Source organism: Echinops telfairi, unplaced genomic scaffold, assembly GCF_000313985.2.
Source record: "Echinops telfairi isolate 266 unplaced genomic scaffold, ASM31398v2 ScPeMD7_70;HRSCAF=299, whole genome shotgun sequence".
NCBI lineage: Eukaryota > Metazoa > Chordata > Mammalia > Afrosoricida > Tenrecidae > Echinops > Echinops telfairi.
Window position 1 is genome coordinate 36073702 of NW_022103968.1, and position 16490 is coordinate 36090191.

General features: G+C 37.2%; 1 protein-coding gene across 2 annotated transcripts in view; it reads right to left on the reverse strand.

Moving 5' to 3' along the window:
• Positions 1–16490, reverse strand: part of BTAF1 (B-TFIID TATA-box binding protein associated factor 1) — a 109802-nt gene that overhangs the window by 10114 nt on the left and 83198 nt on the right. For both annotated transcript variants that reach the window (XM_045291236.1, XM_004701077.3), the window contains exons 23-33: positions 16058–16167; positions 14502–14703; positions 13178–13326; positions 9314–9466; positions 9024–9145; positions 8771–8938; positions 7156–7233; positions 6892–7021; positions 4502–4643; positions 4284–4414; positions 1208–1333 (exon numbers count right to left, since the gene is read on the reverse strand). In XM_045291236.1, coding sequence (XP_045147171.1) covers positions 1208–1333; positions 4284–4414; positions 4502–4643; positions 6892–7021; positions 7156–7233; positions 8771–8938; positions 9024–9145; positions 9314–9466; positions 13178–13326; positions 14502–14703; positions 16058–16167 — 1511 coding nt within the window. The remainder of the gene's footprint in view (positions 1–1207; positions 1334–4283; positions 4415–4501; positions 4644–6891; positions 7022–7155; positions 7234–8770; positions 8939–9023; positions 9146–9313; positions 9467–13177; positions 13327–14501; positions 14704–16057; positions 16168–16490) is intronic.

Here is a 16490-nt window from a genome sequence, read left to right on the forward strand (position 1 = left end):
CTCATTACCTATGTCAATCTGCTATCTCTCTGGATCTAATGAACTGAGTAAGTTATAAGCTATACCTTGTAGCTTACATCTATTAGCTATGTTAAGAATTTGAAATATCTTCAATTTCCCTGTTTTTAAAAATAAGATGTATACCGTTCTATGGCAGCATTATTATGTGACTTGTATTGTTTATCTGTTTTCTCCAAGCAGCTCATTATTTCCTGAGTAACTGATAAATCTAACAATCTCTCTCCGCTACATGTTAATTCTGCTTCAGTAGGTCTAGGATGGGGTTAGATGATTATTTCAAGTGGTTTAATTTCTTTGATTTAACCACATTCGGGGTTTCATTTTTTAAAATACGCCTTCACAACCACATTTCCCTCTTACTTTAAAAATGCCACATAGTATTTAGTTTTACTGGTAGAAATGAGGGTTGGAAGGTTCTTTATTATGGAATATTTCAGGGGGAAAAGAAAAAATGATTCGACACTTTTCACCTCTTTTTTTGTTGTTTCCTTAAGCATATAAGGTCTGATTTTGTCTCAGGTTTTCTGTATTTTTCGGTATCCTTTGCCTAGAATGTCTCCCCCACTACCTGTGTACCTAGCTCTTCCTTTAGATCTCTGCTCAAATTCTTAGTGAGGATTCCCAAACGTCTTTTCTTAAACCACAGCCTATCTTCCCACTCTCGCAGTTCACCAGAACAAGCGGAACTAAAAGGAATGGGAATCTCCGTGGACTTCTGAAGCCGCCTTATGCCACATAATTCTGTTTTCTCTTACTTAATTTGCATCTCATTTACTATTTCTCATCTTCACAAGGGAAGGCTTCTGTTTTGTTCACTACTTCAATCTCAGCTTAGAAAAAAATAAAGAAAAATCATTGCCATGTTGTATGTGCTCCAATATTTTTTGAATCAAAGCAGAAGTATTCTAAAACTCTTTCTATGATATATAAGTGTGTATTTTATGGTATATATTTAACTTTAATAAGAATCAACTAGGAGACATTCCAAACAACATGTTAGTAACAAGTTAATACTTGTAACTACGTTTTAGGATGGGTTACCATGAGTTGGGATTAACTCAATGGCAACTAACAATATACCAAAAATGCAAATTTAAAAAATAAAACCGTAGTTTAGTGTCTCATGTGAAACTTGCCCCAGTGAAGAACAAGAATCGACATTTTAAAAGTGGACTGTATTCTATACCTGGAATACGTGGCCTGTAGCTTTAAGCTTTGGTTTTTCAGTTTCTTCAGAAAGTGCAGCTGAAGAAACGGTTTCATCAACATCACACTTGGCCCGAGACTTGGCAAAATCTTCATAGAGCTGAACCTGTGAAAGCGTACCATAAAAGCAGTACATATATTTTCTTTTAAAAATATGGTTTTTCATTGTTTTAGGTGAAAGTTTACACAGCACACAAGGTTCCCACTTAACCATTTTATACACACTGTTCCATGACCGCCATTATAATGTTCACATTCTTTCAGCATTCTCTCGCTTCCCACTCTCCCTTCTATTCTGATCTGTGCTAATTTGGTCTCATAGTTTTAAGGGAACAAATTACTCATGCGTTGATATAGTTTATTTTATAAGTCAAGCTTTTATTTAGAGTATACTTATTTTCAATTATTCAAATCCTTAGTAAATGATTAGTAAAGGTCAATTAAAATTTCAATCAGTCCTCCACTAAAGGAAATAAAATTTGATCTATATTATCACTATTGATTTCCAAATCATCCCCGACATCTTGCTAACTTCCTTCAAAATTATACTTAGAGAACTAATATAATACACTTAATTTGGTTATATGAAGATCATAATCCTGGATCATAGGTTCCCAAATTTATTTGGCCTACCACGTTTCTCAGGAAAAAAGTACCGTATATACTAGTGTACAGGCTTAGTTTTCCAGCATATTTTTAATGCAGTTTTGGTGGTAAAATTAGGTGCCTCGGATGATATTCGGGTCAGCTTATACTAGAGTATATATGGTACTTAGTACTCCACCACTGAAAATTACAAACTTTTATACTATAGTCCATATTTCAAGATAACTATGGGAAGCTGCTTCTACAGTCTCCCTGGATCCTTCAATCGTGTCCCCCAGACCCTCTCCTGCAGGCACTATCGTCCACTTTGGGAAACACTGTCTTAGATTCAATATTCCACTTGCTCAAGAAGAAACCCCTTTATCAGTAAAAGAGACCCCAACCCCTTATAAATAAATGAGAAAATATTTTTTTTCCAATGCTACACAGCATTACTTTGGGGTTTTGATTCCTGCCTTGAACATGATAAGCTATGTGAAAATGGGGGAAAATCTAGAGAGCTATAAAATGGATATCAGAGAATTAAATTCCATGAATGCTTTTTAAAACCACCCAAGTTTAACCTCCGTCTCTAGCTCGCTACATCCAAATGTGTTTTATACCTTGATTTTTAACACCATTGCCAGTATATCATTAGATTTTCTTTATTGTACTTTAAGCTTTTTTTATAGTTTGGGTGAATGTTTATAGATTTCCATGCAACTACTGTATTTACCTCCCAAAAAGTGTTGATTACCCCAGAAACACTCCTTTAAAAAAGTAGTGAATTCAGTTTTTACATTTGAAGGAATGAAGCTGTCCCAGAGAAATGAGACAGTGTAGATCATAGAGCTGTCTCAGCAAGCAGCTAGATTAGGACCCTGTCTTGACTAGTACCCTATAATAAAATAGATTGATAGATACTAGCATAGAGGTAAGGCAAGCATTCAAACAGAATGGTTGCTACCTTTTACAAAAACAAGACATAGTTTCCATTTATGTACTTAAAAAAATACATCACCGTTCTGATACAATTGCTGAAGACAAATGGGTGCATAAGCAAATATGAAGAAAGCTGATGGTGCCTGGCTATCAAAAGATATAGCATCTGGGGTCTTAAAGGCTTGAAGGTAAACAAGTGGCCATCTAGCTCAGAAGCAACAAAGCCCACATGGAAGAAGCCCATCACACCAGCCTGTGTGATCACTGGATGTCGAAGGGATCAGGTATCAGGTATCAAAGAACAAAAAATCAAATCATTGTGAAAGAGGGGGAGTGCAGATTGGGGACCCAAGACCTATCTGTAGGCAACTGGACATCCCCTTACAGAAGGGTCACAGGGAGGAGACGAGCCAATCAGGGTGCAGTGTAGAAACAATGAAACATACAACTTTCCTCTAGTTCTTCAATGCTTTCCCCCTTACTTCCTCCCAGCCCCATCATGATCCCAATTCTACCTTACAAATCCGGCTAGACCAGAGGATGTACACTGGTACAGATAAGAACTGGAAACACAGAATCCAGGACAGATGATCCCTTCAGGACCAGTGTTGAGAGTGGTGATACCGGGAGGGTGGAGTAGAAAGGGGTAAATGATTACAAGGATTTACATATAAGCTCCTCCCTGGGACCGACAACAGAAAAGTGGGTGAAGGGAGACGTCGGGACAGTGTAAGACATGACAAAATAATAATAATTTATAAATTATCAAGGGTTCATGAGGAAGGTGGGGAGTGAAGAGGGAGGGGGGGAAATGAGGAGCTGATACTAAGGGCTCAAGTAGGAAGCAAATATTTTCAGAATGATGAAGGCAACAAATGTACAAATGTGCTTGACACAATGGATGGATGGATGGATTGTGATAAGAGTAGTACGAACCCCCAATAAAATTATTGTTTTTAAAAATATATAGCACAAAGACAAACAATGAATCCCTTTGATAATGATCTGTCTATATAAAATTAAAGCTGTGAAAAAGCCAAATCTTGTTTTGAACATTTTAGTCAGTGTTTTATAATACTGTAAAAAGTTGTATCACTGGCCTAGGTTTGAAACTCAGTCCTTATGTTAACTGTAGACCCTGGGCAAGTTACTTTACTTCTCTGAGTTTCAAAGCTTTCCTTATTGATGAAAGTGGAGTTTAACAATACTTCTGTTAATGTGAGGATAATATGACAGCATTTGCCAGTATATAATTGGCCCGTAGAAGCACAGGTTTGTTTCCACGTTAATTTAAAATCTTATTATTTTTTCCCAAGGAAAATTGAGACACAAAAGGAAAAGACAATGATAAAGATCTTAAAAAATCTATTTCAGCCTTATTCTTAAAGTCTAGGGACAGAGAAGTTAAATTAGAGCCAAAATCTAAGCCTCTTAATAACGTTTGCTGCCAACTACTATATTAGGCTACTTATATGAAATATTCTGTTGGTAAACATATCACCAACAACCACAAGCACCATATTTCTAACCTGGAGAGGACTAAGAGTACAATAGTAGTCCTGAATAATTTTGGGTGGAAGATCCTGCAAAACATCTTCTTTCATTCTTCTCAAAAGAAACGGTAAGACTTGGCGGTGAAGTGCATCCATTGCAAGAACGCCTGTTAAAAACAAGAGAAAAGGGCTTCAAACAAGTGAGGGATCAACTAGGTGCACTTGCAGGGAGCTTACAGTTCTCTCTTTCGTACCTGCTTCTTGTTCTCGACTAGAGCTTCGAGCATCCCTACTTGCTAGTATAGGTTTACCATATCGAGCAGCAAATTGTCGTTCAGTACCCAAAAATCCCGGCATGAGGAAATCAAATAATGACCACAGCTCCAAAACGTTGTTCTAATTATAAAAAAGGAACATCAGTTATTTTCTTTTGTACTGGGATTTCCTTACATTAAAAAAAAGAAATTAATGAAAGTCCCTATGATGACAGAGAAAGTATCACCATATTTTTGTGTGTATTGTGTATAATTCTACATGTTAAGGTATAAAATTCAGATGAGTATCCTTGGAGAAAAATCAATTCTATTTTAGGGAAATTCTCCATGCCCTCCAGCAGAATGAGCTTGGTGCGTAGTCTTCCTACTTTACTATTGACAGCTGTAAGGAACTCTGGTGGTTCAGTGGGTTAGGAGTTGGGTCAGAAACCCAAAACTTAGTAGTTTGAATCTACAATCTCCTCTGCAGAAGAAAGATGAGGCAGTCTGCTTCTATACAGATCTATAGGCGCTATGAAGCAGTTCTAAGCTGCCGGCAGAGTTGCAATAGTCAGAATCAACTTGATGGCAGTGGGTTTTGAGGTCAGCATTTAAAAGGCACCCTGGTGGCACTGTGGGTTAAAGCCGTGGGTTACTAACCAATAAAGACCAGCAATTCCATTCCATTCACCACCCCGTTGGAGAAAGAAATCCTGTAAAAGGGTGGCTGTGAGTTGGAATTAACTTGTTGGCAGTGGGTTTGCTTTAGCTTATTTTAAATCGACATCTATTGGAATTCTAGGGTGATACAGTTAATAAGCTTAGTGGTTCAAGTCCACGTCACAGAGCCACCTCAGAAAAAACACCTGTCTTTTGATGAAAAATTAAGACATTGAAAACCCATGCAGCATGGTTTTACTGACACAGGGTCACCATGGGTTGCTACTGACTGAATAACAATTGGTTTTTGGTTAGTAACAGTTAAAAACCCTCCAATCTCACTGCAATAGAGACTCTAACTCAGAGTGACCCTATGGACAGGGTAGAGCTGACCCTGCGGGTTTCTAAGACTCTAGCCTTTACAGAGGCAGACAGCCTGTCTTTCTTCTGTGGAGTGGCAGGCAGGTTTGAACTGCTGACCTTTTTTAAATTTTTGACACTCAAATAATAGTGAGATTTAAGGAATTTGGCCAAAATCATAACAAAGAAAAACCTAGTAGAGCGTGGTTATAGAGCAAATGTAGCCAATATTTACAAAGCTATGAAACAAAGGCACAAGTCCTTTCCAATTCCATAGTGAAGGCATTGAAATAAAATAAAATTTAAAATATCCAGCCTTTTTCATTTTAGAGGCTTTCCAAACAGGTCTTGCTCCTGAAGCACGGAGCTTCCCTCCCAGACACCCTTAAATCTCCCCCCAGGCTCTGTCTTCCCATCTAGACTACCATGCTACAAGTCTGCACGTTAATACATAAACCCCATCTTAAAGCTTGAGAGCAAAATTGTGGTTCACGTGAGAAAGAGAGAAAGAGCAGGCATTTAACAAACAAAAGTTTTTTAAAATTTCTAAGCGAAAATCACTATGTAAGATATATATGTCCACCTAGGTTTAAACTTACGAAATGAAACAAAATTAAAAAATTTTTTCCCTTTAAAAAATGTACTTTTTCTTACACTTGCTAAATTTAGCAGGGCTCAAAATGAAGTTTCTCTCTTGTGATTACTAACATTCGTACTGTTCACTTAATGGATTCTAATAATAATCAGTCCACGACGAAAAGGAAATTAAAAACACAAAAATAAGCAACATCAGTTCTGAGTTGGACCTTAAAGGTCACTTGGCATTTGTCCTCTGCTCACAGGAGAGTAAGCAAGGTCTGTCTCCCCCTGCAGTTGGCTACCCAGGCAAGGTGAGAATGTTCCAACCAACTTCTGTTTTCTCTGGAGGACAACAGAAAATTTCAAAGTTATCTATACACCACCCATCTCTTTCCACCTCCTTTTCTAACGGCATCTTCTACAGTCACTTCCTCTCAGTAGAACCCACCATTAGCTATTCACACCTCTCTATATATGATAATTCACCTGAGTCCACCCAAGCTTCTCAATACTAGAACAGAATGTTGTATGACATCACAGAAAGAATGACCATGGCAAGATAGAGTCTCAGTGATCTCTCTCCCTTCCATTGGAAATGTAATTTTAGCCTATGTAAATAAAAATTTTGTTTAAAATGCGACTTAAAATAGAGTTTGGCTACTATATACACTAAGTAAACCCCTTATAAGATAATTACTAAAGAATTATTATCATGCCTGTAAACTAAATACCAAACATATTCTCCACATGGTAAATAAAAACAAACAGGAAAATAAGCAAATTTTAATTACTTGGATTGGTGTGCCAGAAAGAATAATCCTGTAATTAGCAGTCAGTTGCTTTACCGCTTTTGATAATTTTGTTTTTCCATTTTTGATGACATGGCCTTCATCAAGAATGCAGTAGTTAAATTTAATATTTCTATACAAAAAGAAACAAAATTTCAGCATCTTTTACTGCATATAAGAAAGGACAAAGACTTTTAGATGGGAAAATATTAAGATATTAAGCATCTTTAAATTTGATTTAATGTCTTTCCAAAGAAAAACTCTTACCTAAAGAAATCTATGTCATTCCTCACAACATCATATGAAGCCACTATCAGATTATGCCTTTTTACTTGATGCTGTAACCTTTATTTAAAAATAAATAAAGTAAGGATACAGAAAACATGTGAAGTTCGTAATACAATTTAAAGGTGAAATGCTCCAGCTGCTCATTAAATGGGTGCTTTTCAATCTACCTGCTAAGCCCAACATTCCCTCCTGATTACTCTGTAACTATGACCCTGCTACCCGCAGGCCCTTTTTGTAATGACATGACTGCTTTCCTGATTCAGTCAATAGAAAAACGGTGGACCTGACAGAAAATGTGGTGAGCAACTGTACTGCCAACATCTCTAGCCTAAGAGCACTATTCTCTCGCCATTCCATTCCTTAACACTCTATGAAGAGAAAGGAGGTTATCAACCACATGCCCCTTAATCACTAAAGAGATGCGGCATTTGAACTAAGCAAATTCCCAGTATTTTATCCCCTGACCACAGAGGCTTGACCATTTCTAATATGACGAGGAAGAGGAAGATTTTCTGCCTACACATATAGTTGTTCAAAAAAGAGGAAGTGAGCCTAGGACTTCCCATGGTCATCTTATCTCTGAAGTTCAGCAGAGACAAACTGACCAAGTAAGACAGAGGGAGAGTGAATGAGAGTAACCTAGTAATGTCTGGAGCAAAAATCCACCCAGAAGTTCCCAAAGGAGTTAACATATTTCTTGTTTGCCTGAGTTAATGTGGGTTGAGTTTCTATCAATTATAAATTTAAAAATTCTAATCAAGAGGCATTATATAGCAAACTGTTTAAAAACTCAAGCTTTTGGGCTGGTTGGGTTCAAATCCCACTCAGTCCATTTACTAGCAGAGTGATCTAAGACCAGAGCCCCTTTGCCTAGACTACTGCTCTTTAAAATGGGAACACTAATAGTCTTTGCAGCCCAGAAGGTTACTGTGAGAATACTGGGTACTAAGTGCTGAAAACATGAGGAATTTACAGACTTTGTAGGAAAATGGAATTAAAAGATAATGGACTTTTCCCCTAAACTTTTTGAAGCCCCCCTTGTAATGTTAAATCAATTGTCATTGATGCCAACTTATGGCAAGCTCATGTTGAGCAGAAGAGAACTGTGTTACTACACAAGGCTTTCAACTGGCTATCCAAACTTTACAAGATAAACGGAAATCAATGAGTTATTTGGGAACATCAGCAATGTACCAGTTAATAGGAAGGGGGTAAGTCTTGCTATGATTGGGGCAGCTAGAGCAGCCATCATGGACAAACGGAGCTGACTTTAGGAGAGAGGAAAGGAGTGAGTGACAGGGCAAAGGAAAACTCTTACAAGAACGAGAACAGAAGCACTGAGAAAAGCAAGGATACTATGATCACATGGCTCGCACAGAGGGCATTCAGAATGCCCCTGCTTCCCGGGGCTGGAGTTTGGAGACTAACTGATTATACAGTGACTACAGCCCTTGAAATTGGAAGCACCTCACTCACTGCTTATAACTTCATAATGTACCTGGATAACTAGAAGCTCCATTCCATTTTTTAAAGTCAATTTTATTCTACCAAACTACTTCAAAGATTTTTCTAATGTTGGTTGTACAGATCTTACCTTATTCTTTCAGTGGGAGGTCCGGTATAGTGCAATGGATTTAGATATTCTCTGGAGCAAAATTTACCTACTTCATCCACCCAATGGCCTGTTAATGTTGGTGGGCAAACTACCAACGAAGGCAGTGGCATACATTCTGCCAGTTTTGATCTTGCGTATTCCTGGGCCCTTCACAACATCAAAACATAGTAAGTTGCCCAGCTGGTCTACATTTCTTAGAATCTAGAAGACTTATTTTAAAATAACAAGTTACCTGTGACAATGATCTCCTGCTAAAATGCAGATAGACTGTAAAGTTTTTCCTAAACCCATGTCATCACATAGAATTCCATGAAGTTTGTATTTATTAAGAAATGCTAACCAGTTCACACCATCCTGTATTGAAGGAAAGAAAATTATCAATGTAGGCAGATCCTAAATTTTCTTATTAAAAATCATATTTGTCCATTCTTCTGCACTTTTACAGCAAAGACAAATTAATGGTCTAAAAGCACTTAAAGGTAAAACTTTGTCACCACTCATATTTAAAATATAAAACATTACCTGCTGATATTTTCTGAGCTCAGCATTGATTGGTACTGGAATTTTGTAATTTTCTAATTTTTTCCCATCCAACAACTGTTCCAAGAAGTGCCGTTCCTTGGCTTTCAATTGAATTAACTCCTCTGACATGTTTGGAGGGTCTGGAATGCCTGCCTAGAGTGATTTTTTAAGAATATATTAAAACTACTTATGCACAATTAAATTTTCTCATTCTGAAATGTACCAAATAATGTCATCTCATCATTATGCAGACAAAAAAGTAATTCAAAACTAATATAGTTTTAAAGACTTGAACAGAAACACATATAATCTGACAGATGTCAAAAGCATTGCAATGAGACTACAAAGTAAAAACATTAAAGTTATTTTAAAGAACACTGTTAAGATTTAATTTTCTCAAAAATTAGAGGCTAGCAAATTTTGGGAATGATGAGGGCAACCAATGTATAGATGTGCTTTACACAATTGATCTATGTATTGTGATGAATTGTATGAGCCCCAATAAAAAATAAAAAAAATTTAAAAAAAGATTTAATTTTCTCAATGTAATTGATAAAGAGGTAAATGAAGCTGTAATTGGCCTATAAGAGTATCTGCTACAAAGGCCTTTTAAAAATTATTTAAATAATTTTACTGGGGGCTTATAGCGCTTTTAACATTCCATACATCAATTTATCAAGCATATTAGTACATATGTTGCCATCATCATTTCCAAAACATTTTGTACTTGAGCCCTGGGTATAAGCTACTTTCTACCCTCGCTCCCCTGCCCTTGTGAATCAATTATATATTGTTATTTCATATCTTACACTGTCTATCATTTTCCTTTACCCACATTTGTTATTCATCCTTACTCTGGTAGAGGGAGCTATATAGCCAAACTTGTGAGATGGGTTTCCCCTTTCTCCCTCTTCCACCTTCCCAACCATCCCCCTATCCCAATATCGCTACTCCCACTACTGTTCCGGAGGGTTTTATCTGTCCTGAATTCCATGTGTCAAGAACTCTTATCTGTACCACTGTGTATTCTCTGGTCTAGCCAGATCTGTAAGGCAGAACTGGGTCATGGTAGTGGAGGGGAGGAAGCATTCAGGAACTGGAGGAAGGATGTATGTTTTGTCTTTGCTATCCTGCACCTTGATTGAATCATCCCATCCTTATAACCCTTCTATGGGGGGATAGCTAATTGTCTACAGATGGGCTTTGGGTCTCTATTCCAAACCCCCTTGTTCACATCGATATAGTTGTTTGTTTTGGATCTTTTGATACCTGATACCATCAAAACCTCATGATAACACAGGCTGGTGTGCTTCTTCCATGTGGCTTTGTGACTAGATGATTGCTTGTTAAACTTGAAGCCTTTAAGACGCCTGGATACTATATTTTTTGATAGCCGGGCACCATCCCCTCTCTTCACATTTGCTTATGCACCCATTTTGTCTTCAGCAATAGTGTCAGGAAGGTGAATATCAAAGAGTGCCAGGTTATTAGAACAAAGTGTTCTTGTGTTAAGGGAGACCTTGGGTAAAGGTCCAAAGTCCATCAGCTATCTTAATACTTAACATATAAATACATGTACATTTGTCTCTACCCCTTTCATTATAGTGTTTACATATATACATGCCGATTGCTATACTCTATAAATAGCTTTTGCCTCCTATTTTCTCTATTTCAAAAGGTCTCTTTAAAGGATTGAAGAGCAAAGATGTCCTTTGAAGACAGATGCACCTGACACAAGCCATGGTATTTTCAATTGATTCATATGCATGCAAAAGCTGAACAATGAATAAAGGCTTAAGAACTGACACCTTTGGATTATGGCAAATGATATTAAATATACCATGGACTGCCAGAAGAATGAACAAATCTGTGGTGGAAAAGTACAGCCAGAATGCTCCTTAGAAGCAAGGGTGGATGAATTAATCTCGTGCTGTGGACATATATTCAGGAGGGACCAGACCCTGGAGAAAACCATAATGCCCATTAAGGTAGTCAGTGAAAAAGGAGGCCCTTAAAAGGATGGAGTGACTGATAACAGTGGCTGCCACAATGGGCTCAAGAACAGCAATGACTGTAAGGATGGGACGGGGCGGGCACTGTTTCCTTCTGTTGCACACAGGGTTGCTCTGAGTAGGAACCACCACAATGGCACCTAACAAGGGTACTGGATCTTCGGAGATAGTCTGCTGGCCCTGAAAATTCCCAAGACCTTTTAAGAGAGTCCTTGATGTCAAAACGATTATATAATAAAATGAAGATCATTTGTCTTTTTCGCTGTGTGCACTGCTGGTACCTCAGTATGAATATTCCTCATGGCCATTAGAGATGTAAGAGTCCCTAATAAAAGTAATTTAAAAAAAAAAGAAATAGCATTTCTTAAAAAGCCAGTTTCACTTAAGAATGTTAAGTATATATACAGTATTTCTGTGGCAAGTCTTGAAGAAAAGCACTTGAGATTGCTTAAATCTCCAGTTGAAGTTGTTATTTTTTTAAAATCATTTTATTGGGGGCTTGTACAACTCATCACACAATCCATACATACATCCACTGTGTGTGAAGCACATTTGTACATTTGTTGCCCTCATCATTCTCAAAACATCTGTTTTCTACTTTAGCCCTTGGTATTAGCTCCTCATTTTCCCCCTCCCTCCCCGCTCTCCCATCCCTCATGAACTCTTGATAATTTTTTATGGAACAAAATTTTACTTTAAAGTACTAATTATGATTATTCCTACTTTGATAATTGGCTGAGTTTCTCAAAATTGAACATAGTTGAAACCTGTCACTCAAGGAAAACAACTGGCATGACTTACTAAGATAGAATAAAAGCTTTCAAGATTAAAAAAAAAAGCTTCGGTTTCTTGTTAAAATTCTCTTCTCCTGAGACACTGTGATATATAATGTGTGACAAAATGTGCCAATCTTTGAAAAATCTATATAGCTCAGTGAACCGATAATGTTATAAAACACATTATAGGTGAAAGACACATTCAAATGTATAAGAGAAACCAATGATAAAAATGAAAACTTCACTGGAACTTTATCTGTCAAGCCTAACTTCTCTACATTGCAAATGCCAGCTGCCAGGTCTCTATCAACCTTGACTCTCTGACTCAGCTAGACTGCTGGGCTCTTTTTGAGATTCCTTCCTCTGTGCATTCCAGGCAGTACGCTAGAGCACTTCGTCTCCCTTCTATCATAAATTATCTTGTGCTGCCTCATATCTAAAGTCTGAAAAGTGCCCGCCCCCACTCCCCCCAGGGGGACACAAACATCAGAAACGTGGGTGAAGGGAGACAGCAGTCGGTGTAAGATCTGAAAATAATAATTTACAAGTTATCAATGGATCACAAGGAGGAGGGGAGAGGAGCGGATGTTTAGAAAATAATGATGGCAACATATGTCCATATATAAGTGTGATACAACTGATGTATGGATTGTTACAGGAGCTGTGAGAGCCTCCAATCTTTATTAAAAAAAAGTTTTATAGGGGTGTGTGTGTGTGTGTGTGTGTGTGTGTGTGAGAGAGAGAGAGAGAGAGAGAGAGAGAAATCTGGTCCCTTTTCCCCTTATGGCTGAAATAAAAATCTATACTATATACTTATAATTTCCACAAATATTAAAGGGAACCTTACCAGTTTTACTCAATCTCAAAAGCAGCCCACTGGTATAATTGTTAAGCACTCAGCTATATTGCAAAAAAAAGGTCAGTGGTTCAAATCCACCAGTCGTTCTGTGGAAAACCTGGTAATCTTCTAATGTAAATATTCTATTTAAACAAAAAAAAATGCTACAAAGGATTATATTAAAGCCTTGTGTTATTATGGAAAACATGAAGTCCGTAAACCAGGTGTTGTCACTTACCTCAAGTGGCATGAGTCTAATTAGAGTCGCAAAGCACTGCGTAGCCATGAATCGTACACTGTCTGTCTGATCACTCATTCTTCCCAACACAGGCACAACTAAAAGAACAATATATGGAACAATGCCTACATCCAGTTGTTCCATTACACCTGAGTAAGTGATTAAGGAAAAGGCGATGCAGATGTTTTCCCTAGCAAACTGACACACCAAGACTCTAACTCCCCAAACAGGCTCCCAATTTCTTTGTCTGTGTATGAGGGAATAGATTCACTATCCCTCCAGGTCTACATGACCCAACTTTAAGAACTTTTGCACATTGTTATTCTTTTCTAAACAGTATGTTAACTTTCTCATGATGAAGAATATAATGTTTTTCATCTAGAAAAGGATGAAAGACATCAATTAAGAATTTTTTCATAGGGAAATCCCTACATGTTTCTAGAATGCTAATGCTATAATGTAGTGAGTCATAAGTAGTATTCGGTGTCGCTCAAAGATTGATTCCAAATTTACCACCAGGATTTCCTGTAATTTACACCATTTATGAACTACAAAGTTTCTGCTGAATTGATCTTCATTCATCTTTGTTCTTTAGAAAATGATCTTTCAGGCATTTTGCGTTAAACCCTAGTGCCTGTAAACCCTTGACAAAGGGGATGTCTGTATACTTCTAACTGCCTGAAACTTTTGATCATTCCCCCCCTAAGGCAATGAACAAACTTTGGTAACATTAGATACCTAAAATACAAGACCACCTACATAGTCCCTGATTAATGTTAATAAAACATTGATTATAAGCCAAATGTGTGAGGCACTGCTAAATTCTGTGGCAGAATTCTCAATCTCTATGTGCGAGACCTAGACGTGACTTCTATTCAATGTACTTCATGCACAGCCACCTATTAGTGAAGGCTTGCCATGACACTAAACAGGTGTTAGAAGAGCTTCCAGGATAAGAGGAACTAGAAGAAAGAATTGTCTATCTTCTGAAAATCAACCCATGAAAACCCTACAGCTTACAAGGATGCAATCTGCAACCCATCATGGGGATGGCAAAAGACCAGCAGCATTTAACAACAATAAACCAAATAGAGAGATCAAGGTTTTAAGTAAACAGACAGTTCACAAAACACATAAAATTATTCCTGCACATTAAAAAGATCTCAAAATAAATTGTAACTTTTCAAACTTCAATTTAAAATTTCATAATAAAATGTTAACTTAAAATTCTAAAATAGCTTTACAGCAAGACAGCAATTCTATTTTGGTCTCCCTGGGGTAAAATTAGTATACTTTCTGAACTGTTTGAGAAATAAAAGGATACATGCAAGTGCTTCTATTGCACCCTCCTGTTTGATATTGTCATCAATTGCTCCCAGCCATGGAAGAACTTTCTCCAAAAAAATATTCATTGTTTCCATAGTAGCTATTTTGCTCATGACGCCTACACAGCGAGCAGCCATGTGCCTCACTGCAGTGCTGGGATACTGAAGGCACATATAAAGATGAGACAAATGTTGTATCAACTAAAAACAAACAAATAAACAATTAGAATAATCATAGGGGAATCTACTTTTAAAAGTAACTATAATACATCATACAGAGGTTCTCAATATTCTACGTGATTTTGAATCCTTAAATATTTCTAATTACATCAAACTCGTGTCAAAATATCCTTAATAGAAAGTTATTCTAAATCCCAACTAAGGTACAATAATTCCTTTGAAAGGAAAAAAAAGAATAGTACAGAACTTCTCCCCTGTTGAATAGCGTTGCTTGGGCATCCAAGAACACACAATTATTTCCAAATTTAACAAGGAACTTGAGGCTGGAAAAATGGTACCACACATCACCACAACCCTATTACCACCACCCCCAATTTGGTAGATTTAGGTGCAAGGTTTTTATTGAGTGTGTTGAATGTTGTTCTACATACCACACACACTTTGGTATTTCCCATTTACCTTCCTGCCCTACCACAGGTTATGTTATAATACCATAGCATAACCTATTGCATGGAACACCAAGATTGTTATTGGTGAGAGTTAGATGTGGCTCAATAGTCAGATTAGCCTTACAGTTCATCTGAATGCTTGCTGCTGATCACAGAGGTTAAGAGGATCACAGAGGATAAGAGGTGGATTCTGTGACTTCTTTCTTAGTGATAAATCAGCACAAACTTTTAACAATTAGAAGGACATGCTTTATTTTTATAAAGAAACCTAATTCTCTCTGTATATATTTTAGATTCTCCTGTTTTATGTTAGATACAAAGAGATGGTACAAATAGCCATCATGCTATAAATTGCTGAGAGCTTCCTATGGCAATTGTATGGAAATACTACTACTCTCTTCTAATTTTATGGGGGAGGGGGGTGTCAGATAATTCTCGAGTCTATTTTCCCCTTTCGTTCAACTTTTTGGTAAGAAGTATTTTGATTTTGAGTGGAAACTCACATACCAGTCTCTGCTACTGACTCACTTTATGTGGGGACTCCTTCTTTTACATTTATCTTGAAAAGAGATTTTATTCCCTGTGTTCTCCATCTCATGGAGCACACTATGTAAGACAGTCAGATTGATAAAAACTAAGGGTGCCAATTTCTTTCCTAAACGTTTCTCCCTGGCTGCTGTGTCATTAGAGCCTTGCCCTTATTGTTCCATATTCTTAGGGTTTCCTATCATGCATGCACCCAGCTCTGCCTCAAAGCCCACAGAAGAGTTGCGCTGTCAGTAACCGCAGAATCCAGTGATTCCATATAAAAGAAAAATGCAATTACTGGGACGACTTCATAGTTGCATTTTTTAAGTATTAACATTTTTAAAAATAAGACCACCTGTTTCATCAGAATAAATACTACACTTGCATTAGTTAATTACCAAGGGATGAAGCTCAGAATCCATTGAAGTTGCTGCTGTTTCAAAAACTTGCAGAGAATTCACCAGTTCTTGGGCAGGGCCATCTCCCTTCTCCAGGAGGGACTTTCCATCTATTAAAATATATTGTTTTAAGTCCATATTACCTTGCAAATGAGTTTTTACAGTATATAGCCCACAGAAATTTTCTGGACCTTCCCATACATGCATGATTCTATTTTGCTTTTAAATGTAAAATTAAGTGCTGGAGTAATACGTGTCAAGCAATTGGAGAAACAATGATCCATTTCAAATACTTTTAAGTATGTAACAGAAATATACAAAGCAAGAAGTTTATACAATGATGTAAAAATAAATCAAATTAAGTTTTTAACTTGGCAGCCTCATCTGAGATATACAGATACAGGTATTCTTATTATACAAATATATATTTAAA